A 16614-nucleotide genomic window follows, 5' to 3' on the forward strand; every position below is an offset into this window, starting at 1 on the left:
CCAACCTGGATTCAAGCGCTTGGTGAGGTTCCCATAAGGGCAGAACTTCAACTCGGCAGGAAATTTAATGTTTTTGATTGTTGATTCAATGTTGCATGACTCTGTGTTTTTGTGTTTAATGATGTAAAGCACTTTGAAATGCCTTGCTGCTGAAATGTGCTATACAAATAAAAGTTGATTGCTTGATTGATTATTGTCTGTGTTTAAAAAAAAGAAACGGTTTAAGTCAATTCAGCTGTTTTTCTGAATTGGACCGGTATTGGCCGGTACTAAACCTCAGATATTATATCGAAGGGAAAATTGAGGATCAGTACAACCTTAAATGCACTCCTTTATGTTGATTTGTCACATAAAATTACAATAAAATGCAATAAAATGCATCATAATTTGTATGAAAATGGCAAAATTGTTTTTGAAAAATCCAAGGCCATGAATATTATTTTAATCCACTGTGTAATAAGGGACTGACATTTAGATCTTACAAACTGTCTTTAGCTGCAGACACGACTCCAGTGGCTGTCCAGGCAGAAGTGACCCTACGGACTAACTTCTTTGCTTCCAGAGATGTCTTGACTCATTTCCTGCCGCTCATCAAACCAGGAGGTACAAACACACCGCTTCATCTGAAGAAGTGAGATACCAGCTCCTCCCTCACAGGAACTCATTAAAGGTTCAGCTCATGTTCAAGTGAGCCAAATTATCTTTAGCTCTTTTTGTCGGAAAAGTCACTAAATATAGCGGCTGATTTTCAGACATTTGTGGACGACATGTAAATATCGGCCAACCGTCTAAAGTTAAGGAAATCGGAACTGATTTATCGGTGCACCCCTACTCACTACCTCTCTACTAAGCATTTTAACTGTAGTTAATGGAGAGAACGAATCTATTTTGATCTGTTGTAGTATTTCGGAAATGACCCTAGTAAAAAAAAGTATACTTTAGTGTATTAAATTTTAACATACTTTAGCATACTTTGGTTGATGTACTTAAACTATACTATTTTGGAACAACTTTTTTGTGCTTAGTATATTTTAATAGTATTTAAAGTATTAAATTACATTTTTTAGTATACTTAGTATACGTTAATATACTTTTTTGGAACAACTTCAAGTTGTACTTAGTATACTTTAAGTATACTTTTTTTATGTACTATTTATATATTTTGAGTGAACTAATTCTGTCATAGAATTGTCTTAAAAATATACTTTTAATATACTTTAAATATATTTTAAATATACTGCTAATATATTAGTAATGTATTTAAATTACACTTAATTTTTAGTTTTGATTTACTGCTACTACTAATAAAGTACAATTTTAATTAAAAGTCTTCTTTATTCCTACTTCTCTATTTAGTACATTACATGCATAACTACACTACAGTACTTACATTGTTTTAGGCTACAATTACATGGAAAGATGAATTACACAAGATGTTCAAGGTAATTAAAATATTTTGTTTTATTACTGATATTTTAAAATTGTCCAATTTTACTCACAACTTTATGAGCTTTACATAAATTCAGTTTACATATCAAAAGTGAACACAATGAACATGAAAATTTAAGTGTGACAAAAAAACCATGAAAGTTATTACTTTAAAGAACAAAAATTATAATTACATTGTGCTTTCAATATATTACCATTTTGGTAACACTTTATTTGATGGGGTGTGCATAAGACTGACACGACACTGTCATAAACATAACATAAAACCTTTCATCCAACTTTTAAAGCAAATTCTCATTAAAATTGTCATTATTTACTGACTGACACTTCATGACACTGTTGGTATGTTCCTAACATGAGTGACGGGGGCTGGTGGTGCCCATCTCCAGCAGTCATCAGATGAGAGGCAGGGTTCACCCTGGACAGGTCACCAGTCCATTACAGGGCCCTGAAAGCCAACAACAAATTCTGTCCAGCTATATTTAAATCAAATCATGTTTATTAAGCATTTGGTGTTGGTAACACACCAGTTTTTGAGATGAAAATGTAACCAGCTCCTCATTAAATAAATTTACATTATGAAGACGATGTGGAGGTTCATCCTCAGAGCTGGTGGAGCCAGAGCTTCTTCTGAGACAGGAAAGTCTTTAGGCTTCCTAACACCTGATTTCTCTGGCTTCCTCTTTCATCTTCATTTGCTTAGACTGCAAACATATGTTGAAGATAAAAACATTGATGAACAAGTTATAACAACAACCTCACAATATCAAAGTCTCTTTGTCATATGGAGCTTAATTAAAACCAGGTTAAGTTTATGAATAAAAGTATAAGTGGCAACAAACAGCCTCCATGCATTTATAACATGAAGCTGAATAATTGCTATAGTAATAATCATACAAGTCACAATAAAATTGATAAAATAATTATTTTTCTTTTAAAGGTTTTGTTGGCTCTAGTGGCCTTTATTAGAAAGTAGTTTGACAGGAAAAAGGGTTATGAGAGAGGGGGAAGACATGCGGCAAATGTCGCCAGGTCGGGAATCGAACCTGCGACCACAGGCATAAGGACTAAGGCCTCAAAACATAGGTTGTGCTTTGTCCCTGCAAAGCACAACCTATGCCCAACCTGTGCTAGCTAGTGGTAAGCAAACTTACCACTAGCTAGCACCACGTTAGCAGCCTTCGTCCCTCCGGCCTCCTTTTGTGACACTCATTTCATTTCCATCGGTTGTTGTCCAGTTGTGTTGTCGTCTAACTCGGACTAGGACGTCACCAGCTTGAATTTACCAAAATTAGTAACTATTGTCAAGGCCCTCTCTACTTTTAAGGCAATATTATGCGAGTAAAAATGGCGAATTTGGACAGCGTCTGTTATCTTCCCTGCGTTCCAGTTTTTTTCTTTTCTTTATGGCATTTTTTTGTTTGTTTTAAATGAAATTGTGCAATACCGCCACCATCTGGTCTGGAGTGTGAACTGGAGCTAATGCCGTTGATTATAAGGTTTTACATCACACATCTGAAAATGGATTGGGTACTTTCTTAGACAACATTACATCATGATTATATTTTTTTATTCTTTGCAATTTTAACAAAAATAGTAAAATATTAAGGCACCTAAAAAGGCATACTTTTTAGGTGCTTAAAATGTATGCCTAAAAATTATATGAAAAGTACTTTATAGGTGCCTAAAAGACATACTTCTGCATATGTATTAATTACTTTTATTTTGTAATCAGGTTGCTGCGTGTTGCAGACTTCTGCCCAGGTCCCTCTTGAAAATGAAAATCTCAATGGGGTTCACCTGGTTAAATAAAGAAAGTAAAAAAAGGCATACTTTATTAGCCTAAAATTTACACTGAGATGTAATTTAAAACATAGTGAAATTAATAATTTAAAAGTGTTAAGTGAATTTAAAAAAATATATATTTTGAGCATATATTTTAAAATATACACAAAATATATTTTAAATATATTTTAAATATACTTGAACAAGTGTTTATTTACACTTTGGCAAATATATGTTTTGTTCACTTAAAGTATACTTTTACTTAATATATTAAAAGTGTATTTTGGTACAATTATGTTTAAGTGCGTTTAAAGTTATAATTTCGAAATTGGTACAAGCATACTTTTAGTACTTCAGATATATTTATAGGTAGTATAAATATACTGCATTAATTAATGAAAATTGAGAAAACGGAAATAGACTCGTTTTTCGTTTTCCATTTAGAAAACCAAATCGAAAATCGGATTTTTGCTCGTTATCCGATTTCCCATTTAGTGCACAAAACGAAAATGGAAAAAAACGAGCGTTCAATTTCGATTTTCATTATTTCATTTTTGACAAGCGGTCTGTCCCATAAGTTCTCTCTGTCCGGCTTACACAGGGACCGTATCACACACATTATGCAGGCTGAAGGGAGACAAGCTTGTTCCTTTCAGGTTTCAGGCTATATACTGGCTATATATTTTCTGCCAGCCGCAAGTCAGTTTAAGTAATGCTCCTATGAGAAACAAATAATACCGGACATCTGGTCACCGAGAAAAATGGTTGGCCTGAGTTTTTAGTTTAGTTTTTTATTTTGAAAAGTCAGAGCACGGGGTAGTGGCTTTCCAAACCATCCTGCAGCCATACCCGTCTCTTTTCTGGATCAGCAAGATGGCTACCATTGCACTGCGCCACCAGCAGCGATAAATGGAGGTAAGTTTGTCACAAAAAGTTGATTTAAGGTGTTTTGAGGCTAGAAAGTAGCCCTCATAGCTTCATTTACGCATGTAGTTCATGCAGTTTCTTTGAAATGTACTCCAGAGTTTTCGGAGCAGCGCAGCTTCGCTAACGGGTCCCGGCGGCACCAGGCTCAGCGGGCGGGTGGAGTCTGTTTACCCCGCTAACCGCGGCCTGATCTCGACAAGTCACCTTGTCGTATTCTGCTGCTTGATATCTGATCTTAGCGTTTCAAAGTGTGACATGAAATGTTTAATGTGTTTGCATATATACTGTTTGATACGTGTGTCAAAATATAATATTCCTCTCTGGAGAATTTGATACTTCTGAAGATGTTATCTGCTAAACCTTGACACAGTGTTCTCTTCCAATACCAGTTGTTAATATTCCCTTCCTCTGATTCTTTTGTAGTTTGTAAATTCATATTATTTGTGTGTGTGTGAAATGTATTCTTCCCTGTGATTTGGCTTCTTACGTGTAGTGTGAACTTTTTTAATATTTATTTTTTTGTTGTTTCATACAGGCAGCTCTTAGGAGGAGAGGCCTCAGCTCCAGGTTTGGATGCAGCTTCCCAGAATCTCCCAGTGATCATCTTCCTCCTCCTGACATCGTCTTCTTAATTGTCTCCTCATCTTTTTTAAACATAAATTATAGGAATATTTTTTCATGATTCCCCAAACATTGGCTGATTATCTGCTTGTATGTTATTGTAATAAATACATTTTTATGAAAACATTTTGTCTCTGTTTATTTTGTAAGATTTGAGTTTAAAGCTCTGACTACATATAGATTGATACAAATTAAATATGAAATAAATGTTTTAATGTTTCTTGCTTATAAATCCAGTGGTAAGAAATAATGGAAAGAATCAACTCACAAGTTGTTCATTATGTTTAGTCAGTTGAGACCAATACGTTATAAGTAAATAGTCTCATGAAGGGGACAAAGGTTTTCATTTCTAATTGGACAGTCATACTTATAAAAATGTGAAAAAAATATTGTGTGGTGTTAAACAACAGAAGAGGATAAGGGGCCTATAACATTTTTCTAACACCAACTGATGTGCAAGATGTTTTTTTTTAGGTTAAAGCCAGAATGATTACCTGTTTTCTTTCCCAAATCCTCTTCCGTAGGAAAATATTTATTTAGTTAAGCTTTTAATTATCTAATTGGCACATTATTTCAAACATTTCCTACCTGGTAGAAATAGATACATTTTTATATTTTGGATAACATTTTGTCCATACTTGTTCATAACATACCGGATTATAATTGCTAATGCTATTCAAAAAGGAAAAACTTAAAAAGCAATAGGATTTGAATGACGACGTTGGGCAGAATGTTCTAGTCGCGCTTTGAGCGTCTTTTTAAACCACAGCAGAATGAAGGTTGGTAAAAAAAATTGGGCGGACTAGCCCTTTCGCCATTTACTGAGTCGGAAGCTGCATTTAGAAGCCATTAGCTTCATATACAAAACAAAGTTGGACCATAAGGCTTCCTGTGTGAAGGTGTCATGATCAAATTAATTACATGCCGATTTGGAAGAGTTTACAAAAACAAACTGTACCGGACAGAGAGGACTTCCGGGTCAGACTACTTGTCAAAAATGAAATAATGAAAATCGAAATTGACAGCTCGTTATCCATTTTTCCATTTTCGTTTTGGGCACTAAATGGGAAAAAAATCCAATTTCCGATTTTGATTTTATAAACGAAAAAACGAGTCTATTTTCGTTTTCTCATTTTTCATTTAAAACGAAAAAAACAAAACTGCCTGAAAATACACGGACCTATAAGTCATCTCTGCATTCGCTTATAGGTCGTGTGGTGAACGTATCGAGCTTTGTTGGTCCCCATACTCTAAACAAGTGCAGCCTGGAGCTCCAGCAGCGTTTCCGTAGCGACGACATCACAGAGGACGAGCTGGTGGGCCTGATGCAGCGATTCGTCGACAAGGCCAAGAAAGGAGAGCACAAGCAAGACGGCTGGCCCGAAATGCCATATGGCGTGTCGAAACTGGGACTGACTGTAAGATCTGTTTTCATTGATTCTTTTGCACTAAAAACAAATTGTAGGATCAGTTTTGTAACGCCACTGATGTGACTGGACTCACATCACCGTGTTTGATGTGATAGAAAAATTTTAAAATGTCTGCTTAATTTACCAAATTATATTGCACCATGTAAATACAAACACTCAGAAAATGATTTTGTTTAATGCCAAAAACTAAAAAAAAGCTTTGCTTAACAAAAGGAAGGACTTCATCATTTGAATTTAAAAGTTTTTAAGATGGTCAGTATGAAAAATAATTACTGTCATTACTGCTTTTATCAATGTTATTGTTACTATTTAATGAAGTTGTCTATCATTACTGCATTATACCATGTTGATGTAGAAAGAATTTGAACATGTTAAAAGTATTGTTGTCATAGATGTAGATGTAGAAAATACTAAGAAAGAATATTATAGTACAGTAAAATATTAATGTTTTTATTTGGTTTGGTTTGCACAATGAGCCACTGAATATTTTCGTCATTGTACAGGCAAGAATTTAAAACTACTTTCAGCCATGGTTATAACCAAGTTAACATGAATAGTAATTTATTGATGATTTATTGGTGATGTTATTGATGTCATAGGGGTGGGTGTAAAAATAAGTTTATGCTTCCATCCACTCCCTGAATGTGTGAATATACTTTATTAGAGTTCTTTTGTTTGCTTTTGTTTTAAATNTAAGTTTTTTATATATTACAGTACACTAAAAGGTTGCATTGTGCCCTTGTTTATTTTTTTAATTGTGTAATTCTGTAAAGACAAAATATGTCTGGTGGTCTAGCTCTGATTTACATATCTTGCTAAATTGCGGGTTTAAATATTGCAATACTTTCCTATAACAAAATAGACCTGCAGAAAGAAATTACTAATAAAATAGCATAGTTGTATGCTCTATATAGAGATTTTCCTTAGCTTTGATTATATATCTCACAATTTTGTAATTTATCATTGTTTATTAAACTCTGAAAGCTGTGTGGCTTCGTTCATATTCTGTCCTAGAATGCGGTAAGATGTGTCCCTTTTTTTTTGAGCACCTGCCCCTTTAGTGGTCTCTGCACGGCCCTGAATGGATGGACTAAGACAACAGCAGTTCACTATAGCGTTTATACCTGTCAGGTGTCAAACATGAGGACCGAGTTAATTATTTTCCTTCACGTAACTCTTAACTACTTCCTTCTTGTTTGTCTATAACTAATTATGAGTGCAGAGTGCGCTAGATACATCATATGGCTCTTTGTATTAGAATGTGTAGGTTCACCTTGATGCTGTTCCATAAACTTCAAGTATTATATTCAGATTAGTGATATATAGAAAGAACAGTCGGGAATACCCCAGAAACCTCTGCATAAAACCAAAATAAAAAACACTAACTTCCATGTTTGTAATGACAAAATTTAAAAAAAGAATATTTTCAAGGCCTTTAATAATCTTGTTTTTTTTTTAAGTGTTTAATGAAGCCTTTATTTATTCACTTCTTGTTTGAAAAGTTAATCTTTAATTATGAAATTAAAGATTAAACCATTGTGAAACCATTTTTTTAAATTTGCGTGCAGGCTATAAACCTTGACCCTCATGCTGATGGCTTCACTTTGCAAGTATTTACAATTAAACTACCTAACTAATTCATTTTTCTTTGCTTGACATCAACAGATCATCTAATAAATGATCTGTTGTTTTTAATGTTGACTAATAACATTAGTCAACAACTATGTTATTAGTTGGAGAAGGAGACTTTAACATTAACTTTAACACTAATTTGTTAAAGTTAATGTTAACTTTAACAACTTTTAAAGTTAACATTAAAAGTTGCTAACTTTTAATGTACTTAACAACATTAAAAGCATGCTTTTTGTACCTTAATTTGTCTCTCTTTCCCTATTTTCCAACCTTATTCACCATGACCTGGCAAAACTTCAGTCAGCCCACCTACATCCTGATATGACTCATCTGAGATAAAGTTTAAATTCTCTTGCTGCTGTTCTCTGCTATTCATTGCGGTCCTAACACATCTGGTTTTTGTCCGTTGCCAGGTCTCTCCAGATAGACATGTTGACCAAAGTTGCCGTGGTGACAGGAAGCAACAAGGGAGTGGGACTAGCCGTCGTCCGAGCGCTCTGCAAACAGTGGCAGGGGGACGTCTACCTCACCGCTAGAGATGTGTAGGTACACTTATGTAACTATTACTATTACTTAATTCTCTTTTTGTCTTTTTCCTTCCACTCAACTTTCTTTTAATATGTTTTGATACAAAATTGCAGAAAAAACCTGGAATGATCAGCTTTTTCTGCAGTTTGTCTGGTTGTTGTTTATCATAGACCAGTGTTTTTCAACCTTTTTTGAGCTAAGGTACACTGTTTTAATTGAAAAAATCTTGAGGCACACCACCAACCAAAAATGTAAACAAAGATACTCTGTAGCCGCCTATATTATATATATATAGTCATTCTTATCAAAGTGTCTTGAATAGGAATCAAATAAACACAAAAATGTATTTTTATCACATTTTACATNCATTACTGCTTTTATCAATGTTATTGTTACTATTTAATGAAGTTGTCTATCATTACTGCATTATACCATGTTGATGTAGAAAGAATTTGAACATGTTAAAAGTATTGTTGTCATAGATGTAGATGTAGAAAATACTAAGAAAGAATATTATAGTACAGTAAAATATTAATGTTTTTATTTGGTTTGGTTTGCACAATGAGCCACTGAATATTTTCGTCATTGTACAGGCAAGAATTTAAAACTACTTTCAGCCATGGTTATAACCAAGTTAACATGAATAGTAATTTATTGATGATTTATTGGTGATGTTATTGATGTCATAGGGGTGGGTGTAAAAATAAGTTTATGCTTCCATCCACTCCCTGAATGTGTAAATATACTTTATTAGAGTTCTTTTGTTTGCTTTTGTTTTAAATGTTTTATTTGTAGATAACTTTATTTTTTTATTACACAATACATTCAACATGGGCTGCACAGTGGTGCAGTTGGTAGAGCTATTGCCTTGCAGCAAGAAGGTTCTGGGTTCGATTCCCAACCCGGGGTCTTTCTGCAAGTGCTACGCCTCTGTAAAGCGGAATAATGAAAACACGGACACAATGTTACTGCTCTCGTCTCCAGTGTTGTAATGGAGGAGCAGAAGCGTGGCGTTCCCCTACATCCGATCAGACAAAACCAATCGAGACTCAAACGATTAACAAACTCTCAAAACTTAAAATCTAAAAGGGTTGAACTTTTCAAGAATTATAAACGAACATAACCGGAAAAGTAACATTAAAGAAAATACATTTTAAACTTAGGCTACTTTTTACTGTATCGGCTTGTAGCGCTGAACTTGAAAGACCAAAATAATCGATCGCAGATCACTAGATCTTGTTTTCCCTTTTAGTTTCTAAAATAGTTTTATAACCACTACGCAAGGAGTTTGCATGTTCTCCCTGTGCATGCGTGGGTTCTCTCTGGGTACTCCGGCTTCCTCCCACAGTCCAAAAACATAACTAACTGGTTTCATGGTTAACTGGTTTCTCTAAATTGTCCCTAGGTGTGAGTGTGTGTGCATGGTTGTTTGGTCATCCACCTGTTACAATCAGTTTAGAAACTTAAGTTTTTTCGTAATATTAAAATATTCTAATGCTGGGCCAATCCGACAGTATTACTCAACTTCGTTTAAGGAACTTCCGATGTTTGTTTTGCTCCAGACTCTGTCCATGATCCTGGCTCGACGTCTGTCCAAGGACAGGCCAAATGACGGGGTAAAGAAAAACAAAACATCTTCTAAATGTTATATTTTATAATACTTCGCTTTTTATCTGGTTCTTCAGTCATGTTTTGGGCTCACTCGTGTTTTTTTTAAACTCTTTTTCTCATATCTTGCTGAACGCTTGCTGTCCAGGATGGGTACGCACCGACATGGCCGGTGAGAGAGCAGCCAAGTCACCAGACGAGGGCGCCGTCACACTGGCATATCTGGCCCTTCTGCCACCTGAAACTATGGAACCTCACGGAAAGTTTGTCTCTGACAAGAAAGTTCAACCGTGGTGAACACTGGATGAATTTAAGTCTTCACATAGGCAACAATCTGTTCATTTTTTAAGAAGGGGTTGAAACCAGTTACTGAAAGATACAAAGGTACAAAAGGGACAAAAGGTACAAAAGAACCTTCTTACCAACAACACCATAAACTGCAAAGTTTCACAAAAAAGTCACTACAACAACACAAGCAATAGGCTTTACCAAGATATCCCCAAAGTGTTCTCATTGGACATCACAGATATAGTACGGCGGAAAGGTCAAGGGAAAAGTTGGCTCCCTTAGACTTTTCTCTCCCGTTTGACATCTTGGATTCTGGCATTGGCTGTTACTTGCACACACACATAACAATAAAATAAATTCTTAAATGCTGTGTTTTATGCCAAAGACAAATATGTCAGACGAAACAACCTCATTCAGATGCCTTCAAACTGTTTCTGGTTAAAATCTTGTAAATCATCTCTGCTCCATCTATTCTCCCGTTGAGTCAGTACCCCAGCAGATTGTGAGCCAGCATGGTGCTGATGTACATTACGTGTAACAGTGGGAGTTGTAGTCTTGTCAGACAAGAGTAAAGCCCCGATTGCCTTGTAGATAAAAACTAATCCGTTGCGTGGGAGCAGTGTGGTGACGGCCAGAGACAGAGGGGAAAGATAATCCTCTAATCTCTGCTGTCTGCCAGAGGAATTTCCCTCACCCTCCCTTTGATGATCATAATGACCGCCACTGTCATTGTTTGTAAGCGCTGGACGGGCATTATAATTACTTTATTGATCCTGTAGTTGGGAATTCCCTCAGTGGTAAATTCACAAGTGACAAAACTAATACAGTCATCAATAACAACTTTGATTACGTGCAGCACATTATTAGGGTGGACAAGAGGCCTTGTTTCTCTATAACTCATTTATCTGTGTCATTTTTAGCATAAATGACAGTTTATAACATGGATGCTGATTTTAATATAAAAAAGTGCTTATATCCAATGGGACGACATTGCTAATAATTAGCTTATTTAGCCTGTTTCATGTTAGACACGTTCTACTAAATTCTAAGGAACTAATAATAATAATAAATAAATAATAATACATTTGATGTATTTTGCAATTTACAGTTACCGCTTCAATGTGGGTCATGAAATTGAGCACAATTAATTTGTGATCTAGGTATTGGGTATTTCCCAGCATGGCCCAGTTGGTTCCATGTTTTGTTTTTTTTTGCACTACATGTAACCCTTTCCATTACTTAAAAACTGCATGTTGTATTTTCCTGTGCTATTTCTGTCGGATCTTAAACTTTGTTTGACCTTAGGCATTCAACTGGACAAAAACTTCCAAAAGATTTATTGTTGTTTTTAATCAGAAAGTTTCACAGTTTAAAAAGAACACAACATTACCACGCTGTGGCATTTTAAATATCTATATGTGTATGCTGCCAATGCTACACACCATCACCATGACCTCCAAAGTCTAGTGTTAAGATGTGATTTTGAGACCTGACTACAAAATGGTTGACTTACTGTGCTGTGTACTAAAAAATAAGTGAACGGACAATTCAAACACAACTTGGGAACATTTTATCCTGTCTTTTTTATTTTCCTGTAGCAACTAGCTGGCTACATGCTAAAAGTATGCTAACATTAGCATATAAACAGAGCTAGGCTATCTGGTATTTTTTACCGTATAAATTTATTTTCTCACAAATTTTTATTATTTCCATGACAAGAAAATTGCGACTGCTTTTTTTCAGCTTCTGTTGAGAGTTTTAATGTTCCTTAGCCACCAGGGTCTGCAGCCCTGTCTAGCTTTTAAAACAAAGTTATAAACAGCAAAGTATAAAGTCACTATGGAAGAGTGCCATATGACCTGGCTTTTGGTTAAAAAGCAGATAGATTTTCAGAAATAGACATATTTACTAAACCCATATCTACTTTTATCAAAGTTACAAACTACACATATTGTAAAGAAAGTCTTCTGGGTAACGTTTAGCCTATTTCAGGTTTGTTAAACTGTGAACCTGTGATGCAGCTGAAGTCCATTAACCTAATTTGCCTATCAATGACTAACCTGTCATAAGTAACTTTTCACATGCTTTATATCCCGGTTCATTAGAATGTAACACATGAATGATGATTCAAAAGTGCAATAATAAATTATTTATGACCCAATAACAATATTGTGTCGATTCCCAGATTGCAGAAAATTCTCCTTTAGCATCACACTGTAGTTCATGCTCTTTAATTAGCTACACACCACTTTGACTTTGACTTTTTGACCATTTGAAAAAGACCGCAGGGCATAAAATCCATTTATGGGTAACATATTAAAATGTGCTACTACAAAATGAACAGATTAATTTGCAAATTCCTCATGAAAGATTTATTGACTGGAGACGACATCTTGACTTTGACAGTTTTTGATAACTAACCTATTAGGATTGCTGATGAATGACTTACAAAACCTTTAGCAATAAGTAAATTATTAATAGGAAAGCTAGTTTTTTGGATTAAATATTTTAGAAAAGCCTATTTTCCTTTAGAAATTTTACAACATCAAGGCACAGATGATACACAAAAATCACTTCATAATCTCAATACATGAGAAGAAAAAAGGCTTTTTATGAGCAAATTCTAGTCTTTTTTTTTAGATAAGTTCAAGGAAATTTATCCTTGAATTTGAGGTTTTAGGGACCAAATCCAGACCAACATTTCTCCTTCTTAGAAATCCATAAGGCACCGTCTTTCTTTCACAGCGTAGGTTGTTCCCTTATGAGTAATTTTTTCTCTCACTGACACTTTTGTCTCCTCTGCATTATTTGTTGCACTCTAGCTAAAAAGTATGTGGAGAGCAAAATGTGCAAAAATTATTCTCACATTATGTTATCTTCCAGTAGATCAGAGGTTCCCAAACTGTGGGGCGTGCCCCCTAGGGCTTGCCCCATAGTTTGGGAGCCTTGTTGAGCCAAAATGGCTCAACAAGGTATTTTTGAATTGAGTTGAATTAAAACATGAACAAAGCTGCTACAGACTACAGTCTCCCAAAAGACTTGCAGCTGTAAGTTCAGCAAAAGGTGGTTCTACAAAGTATGAAGCCATGGGGGGTACAAATNAATGAAAATCAACGCGTTCTTCTTTGATTTACAATTTTGACTTCTAATGATTCACTTCCTGCTAGAGAGCCCCCTGGTGGTTGAAGAAAAATACACAGAAAAACCGCACCGGGCTACAATCAACATGGTTCAAAATTTAGGAAAAAAGTAGCAGCTTATAGTCCGGAAAATACGGTACCGTAGGTGAAATTGAATAATTTCCACGGTACACCTGACGATCACTCACGGCACACTAGTGTGCCGCGGAACAGTGGTTGAAAAACACTGTCCTAGACCACTATGAAGCCAGCAGTCTTCCCTTTAATTGTGTTTTTTGATCTTTGTTTATTACTCTAGAGAATTTAGATTATTCCCTTAACTTTGACATTTCCTAAAAATGGCTAACATTTCCAGTTCCGATGTGGTGAATAATGGAAAGACTGAACACTGAAAATGATCAACCAGAGCAGAGTTTTAGTCCGAACCTTATTGGCCAATGTTTTGCAGTGGTCGAGGTCAGGTGGCCGTAGAGTCTCTGGCCTTGGAGGGGCTGAAGCCCCTGTTTCACCAGCTGAACATCAACGACCTGAACAGCATTAAAACAGCTGCTGCTTTCTTCAAGGAGAAGTACGGAGGAGTGGACATCCTAATTAATAACGCCGCGATAGCGTTCAAAGGTAAGAGAGCAGCTTCTGTTTGAGAGAATCAGTCACATAATTAATCATACTTTCCACAAATCCCTGCTTTGAAGAGCAGAAGGAAGAAATTCTTGTAGGGGAAACAGCAAACCTTTGGAGGAAAGTGTTTAGTATAGATGAGATCAAAATCCTTCTGTTGCGATGCCAAATGCTGCGCACTTCACACCGGTCTGAACACAACCATCCTTACCTTGAAATATGGTGGTGGCAACATCAAGTTATGGGGATGTTTTTCTTCTCCAAAGCAAAACAAAAAGACAGCAGCAAAAAACAAAACAATTAAAAGCATAGTATCATTTCCTTCCATGTCACATTAATGCTAAAGATTCACTGATCCCATATATCAATATCTGCATTGGTCCTGATATTGAAAAAAAATCTAGATCGGGTATCAGTGATAATGTGCCCGATTCATAAAGGCAGATCTATTCAGTCTAATTCTATGCTTTGTGCTCTGAGCAACATCACCCTTTATTATTACTTATTTATTTTACATTATATTTAGAATTCCTAATTGCACTTTCTGAATCATTTGAAAGGTTTGTTACAGTTTGTTTTTTACATGTTTGACCAAGGTAGCCAACCTATTGTTTTAGTCAGTTTCATTTTTTCATTATTCATTTACATTGGCTGTTCTACTCCTCATCACACTGACTGAACAAATTAAAGTAGTGTTGTTTTTACATGTTGGGACAAACGTCTGAAGCTGTTGGTGTATGTAAATGTGCTGTACTGGTGCATAGCTATCAAATAAATTTTAATTCAGTACATTATAGCTTCCTAACGATATCCAACCACTTTGACTCCTTCCAGTCTGGTTTCCAATCTCACCACAGCACAGAGACTGGCCTAGTCAAAGTGTTCAATGACATCCATATAAATACAGGCTGTGGGAGAACCACAGTGCTGGTTCTGTTGGACCTCAGTGCAGCTTTTGACACTGTTGACCACGACATTTTACCGAATCGACTGGAGAGTTGGGTCGGACTCTCCGGTCCAGTGCTCAACTGGTTTGAATCTTACATAAAGAACAGGGACTTCTTTGTTTCAATCAGAAACTTCTCATCAAAGAGGTCAAAGGTCACATGAGAGGTACCCCAAGGTTCAATCCTAGGACCCCTCTTATTCAATATTTATATGCTCCCACTAGTTCAGGTTATAACAGGAAATAAGATCAGCTACCATAACTACGCGGATGATACACAGCTCTACATTATGATGTCACCAGGTGACTCTGAACCCATCCAATCACTGAACAGATGCTTAGAACAGATAAATGTGTGGATGGGCCAAAACTTTCTCCAGCTGAACTGAAACAAAACTTTTGGACCTAAAGAGGAGTGATCTAGAGTCAATATAGAGCTTCAGTTATTACAACTGAAAACCAGCAATCAGCCCCGAAACCTGGGAGTAGTGATGACCTCTGACCTGAACCTTCAGAGCCACATTAAGTCAGTCACAAAGTCGGCCTTCTATCACCTGAAGAACATCTCCAGGATTAGAGGACTGATGTCTCAGCGAGATCTAGAGAAACTCATCCATGCGTTTATCTTTAGTCGTATTGATTACTGCAACAGCGTCTTCACAGGTCTGACTAATAAATCAGTCAAACAGCTGCAGCTGATCCAGAACGCTGCTGCTCGCGTTCTGACTAAAACCAGGAAGATGGAGCACATAACACCAGTTTTAAAGTCCCTACACTGGCTCCCTGTAGCCCAGAGAATAGACTTTAAAATATTGCTGTTAGTTTATAAATCACTAAACTAACAGCTAAACTAACAAAAGGTTGATACTGCTGTTGCTCTATCAACCTTCCAGACCCCTCAGGTCTTCTGGTTCTGGTTCTGCTCTGCATCCCCAGAACCAGAACCAAATGAGGAGAAGCAGCATTCAGCTTCTATGCACCACAAATTTGGAACAAACTTCCAGAAAACTGTAAAACAGCTGAAACACTGAGTGCCTTTAAATCTCGACTTAAAACCCACCTGTTTAGAGTTGTTTATGGAACATAAACAACAACTGGGATTTGAATCCCAACCTGGATTCAAGCGCTTGGTGAGGTTCCCATAAGGGCAGAACTTCAACTCGGCAGGAAATTTAATGTTTTTGATTGTTGATTCAATGTTGCATGACTCTGTGTTTTTGTGTTTAATGATGTAAAGCACTTTGAAATGCCTTGCTGCTGAAATGTGCTATACAAATAAAAGTTGATTGCTTGATTGATTATTGTCTGTGTTTAAAAAAAAGAAACGGTTTAAGTCAATTCAGCTGTTTTTCTGAATTGGACCGGTATTGGCCGGTACTAAACCTCAGATATTATATCGAAGGGAAAATTGAGGATCAGTACAACCTTAAATGCACTCCTTTATGTTGATTTGTCACATAAAATTACAATAAAATGCAATAAAATGCATCATAATTTGTATGAAAATGGCAAAATTGTTTTTGAAAAATCCAAGGCCATGAATATTATTTTAATCCACTGTGTAATAAGGGACTGACATTTAGATCTTACAAACTGTCTTTAGCTGCAGACACGACTCCAGTGGCTGTCCAGGCAGAAGTGA

The 16614-nt window shown here is 36.0% G+C and overlaps 1 protein-coding gene across 1 annotated transcript in view; it reads left to right on the forward strand.

Annotated features, from left to right (window-relative positions):
• Positions 1-11399, forward strand: part of LOC103151905 (carbonyl reductase [NADPH] 1-like) — a 16316-nt gene extending 4917 nt beyond the window's left edge. Inside the window, exons 2-5 of the mRNA XM_016681830.1 lie at positions 419-603; positions 5992-6200; positions 9935-9987; positions 10103-11399. Of these exons, the coding sequence (XP_016537316.1) occupies positions 419-603; positions 5992-6200; positions 9935-9987; positions 10103-10277 (622 nt within the window). The 3' untranslated portion in view covers positions 10278-11399. The remainder of the gene's footprint in view (positions 1-418; positions 604-5991; positions 6201-9934; positions 9988-10102) is intronic.
• The last annotated feature ends 5215 nt before the right edge of the window (positions 11400-16614 follow it).

This window comes from Poecilia formosa, unplaced genomic scaffold, assembly GCF_000485575.1.
Source record: "Poecilia formosa unplaced genomic scaffold, Poecilia_formosa-5.1.2 Scaffold296, whole genome shotgun sequence".
In the NCBI taxonomy this organism is placed as follows: Eukaryota; Metazoa; Chordata; class Actinopteri; order Cyprinodontiformes; family Poeciliidae; genus Poecilia; species Poecilia formosa.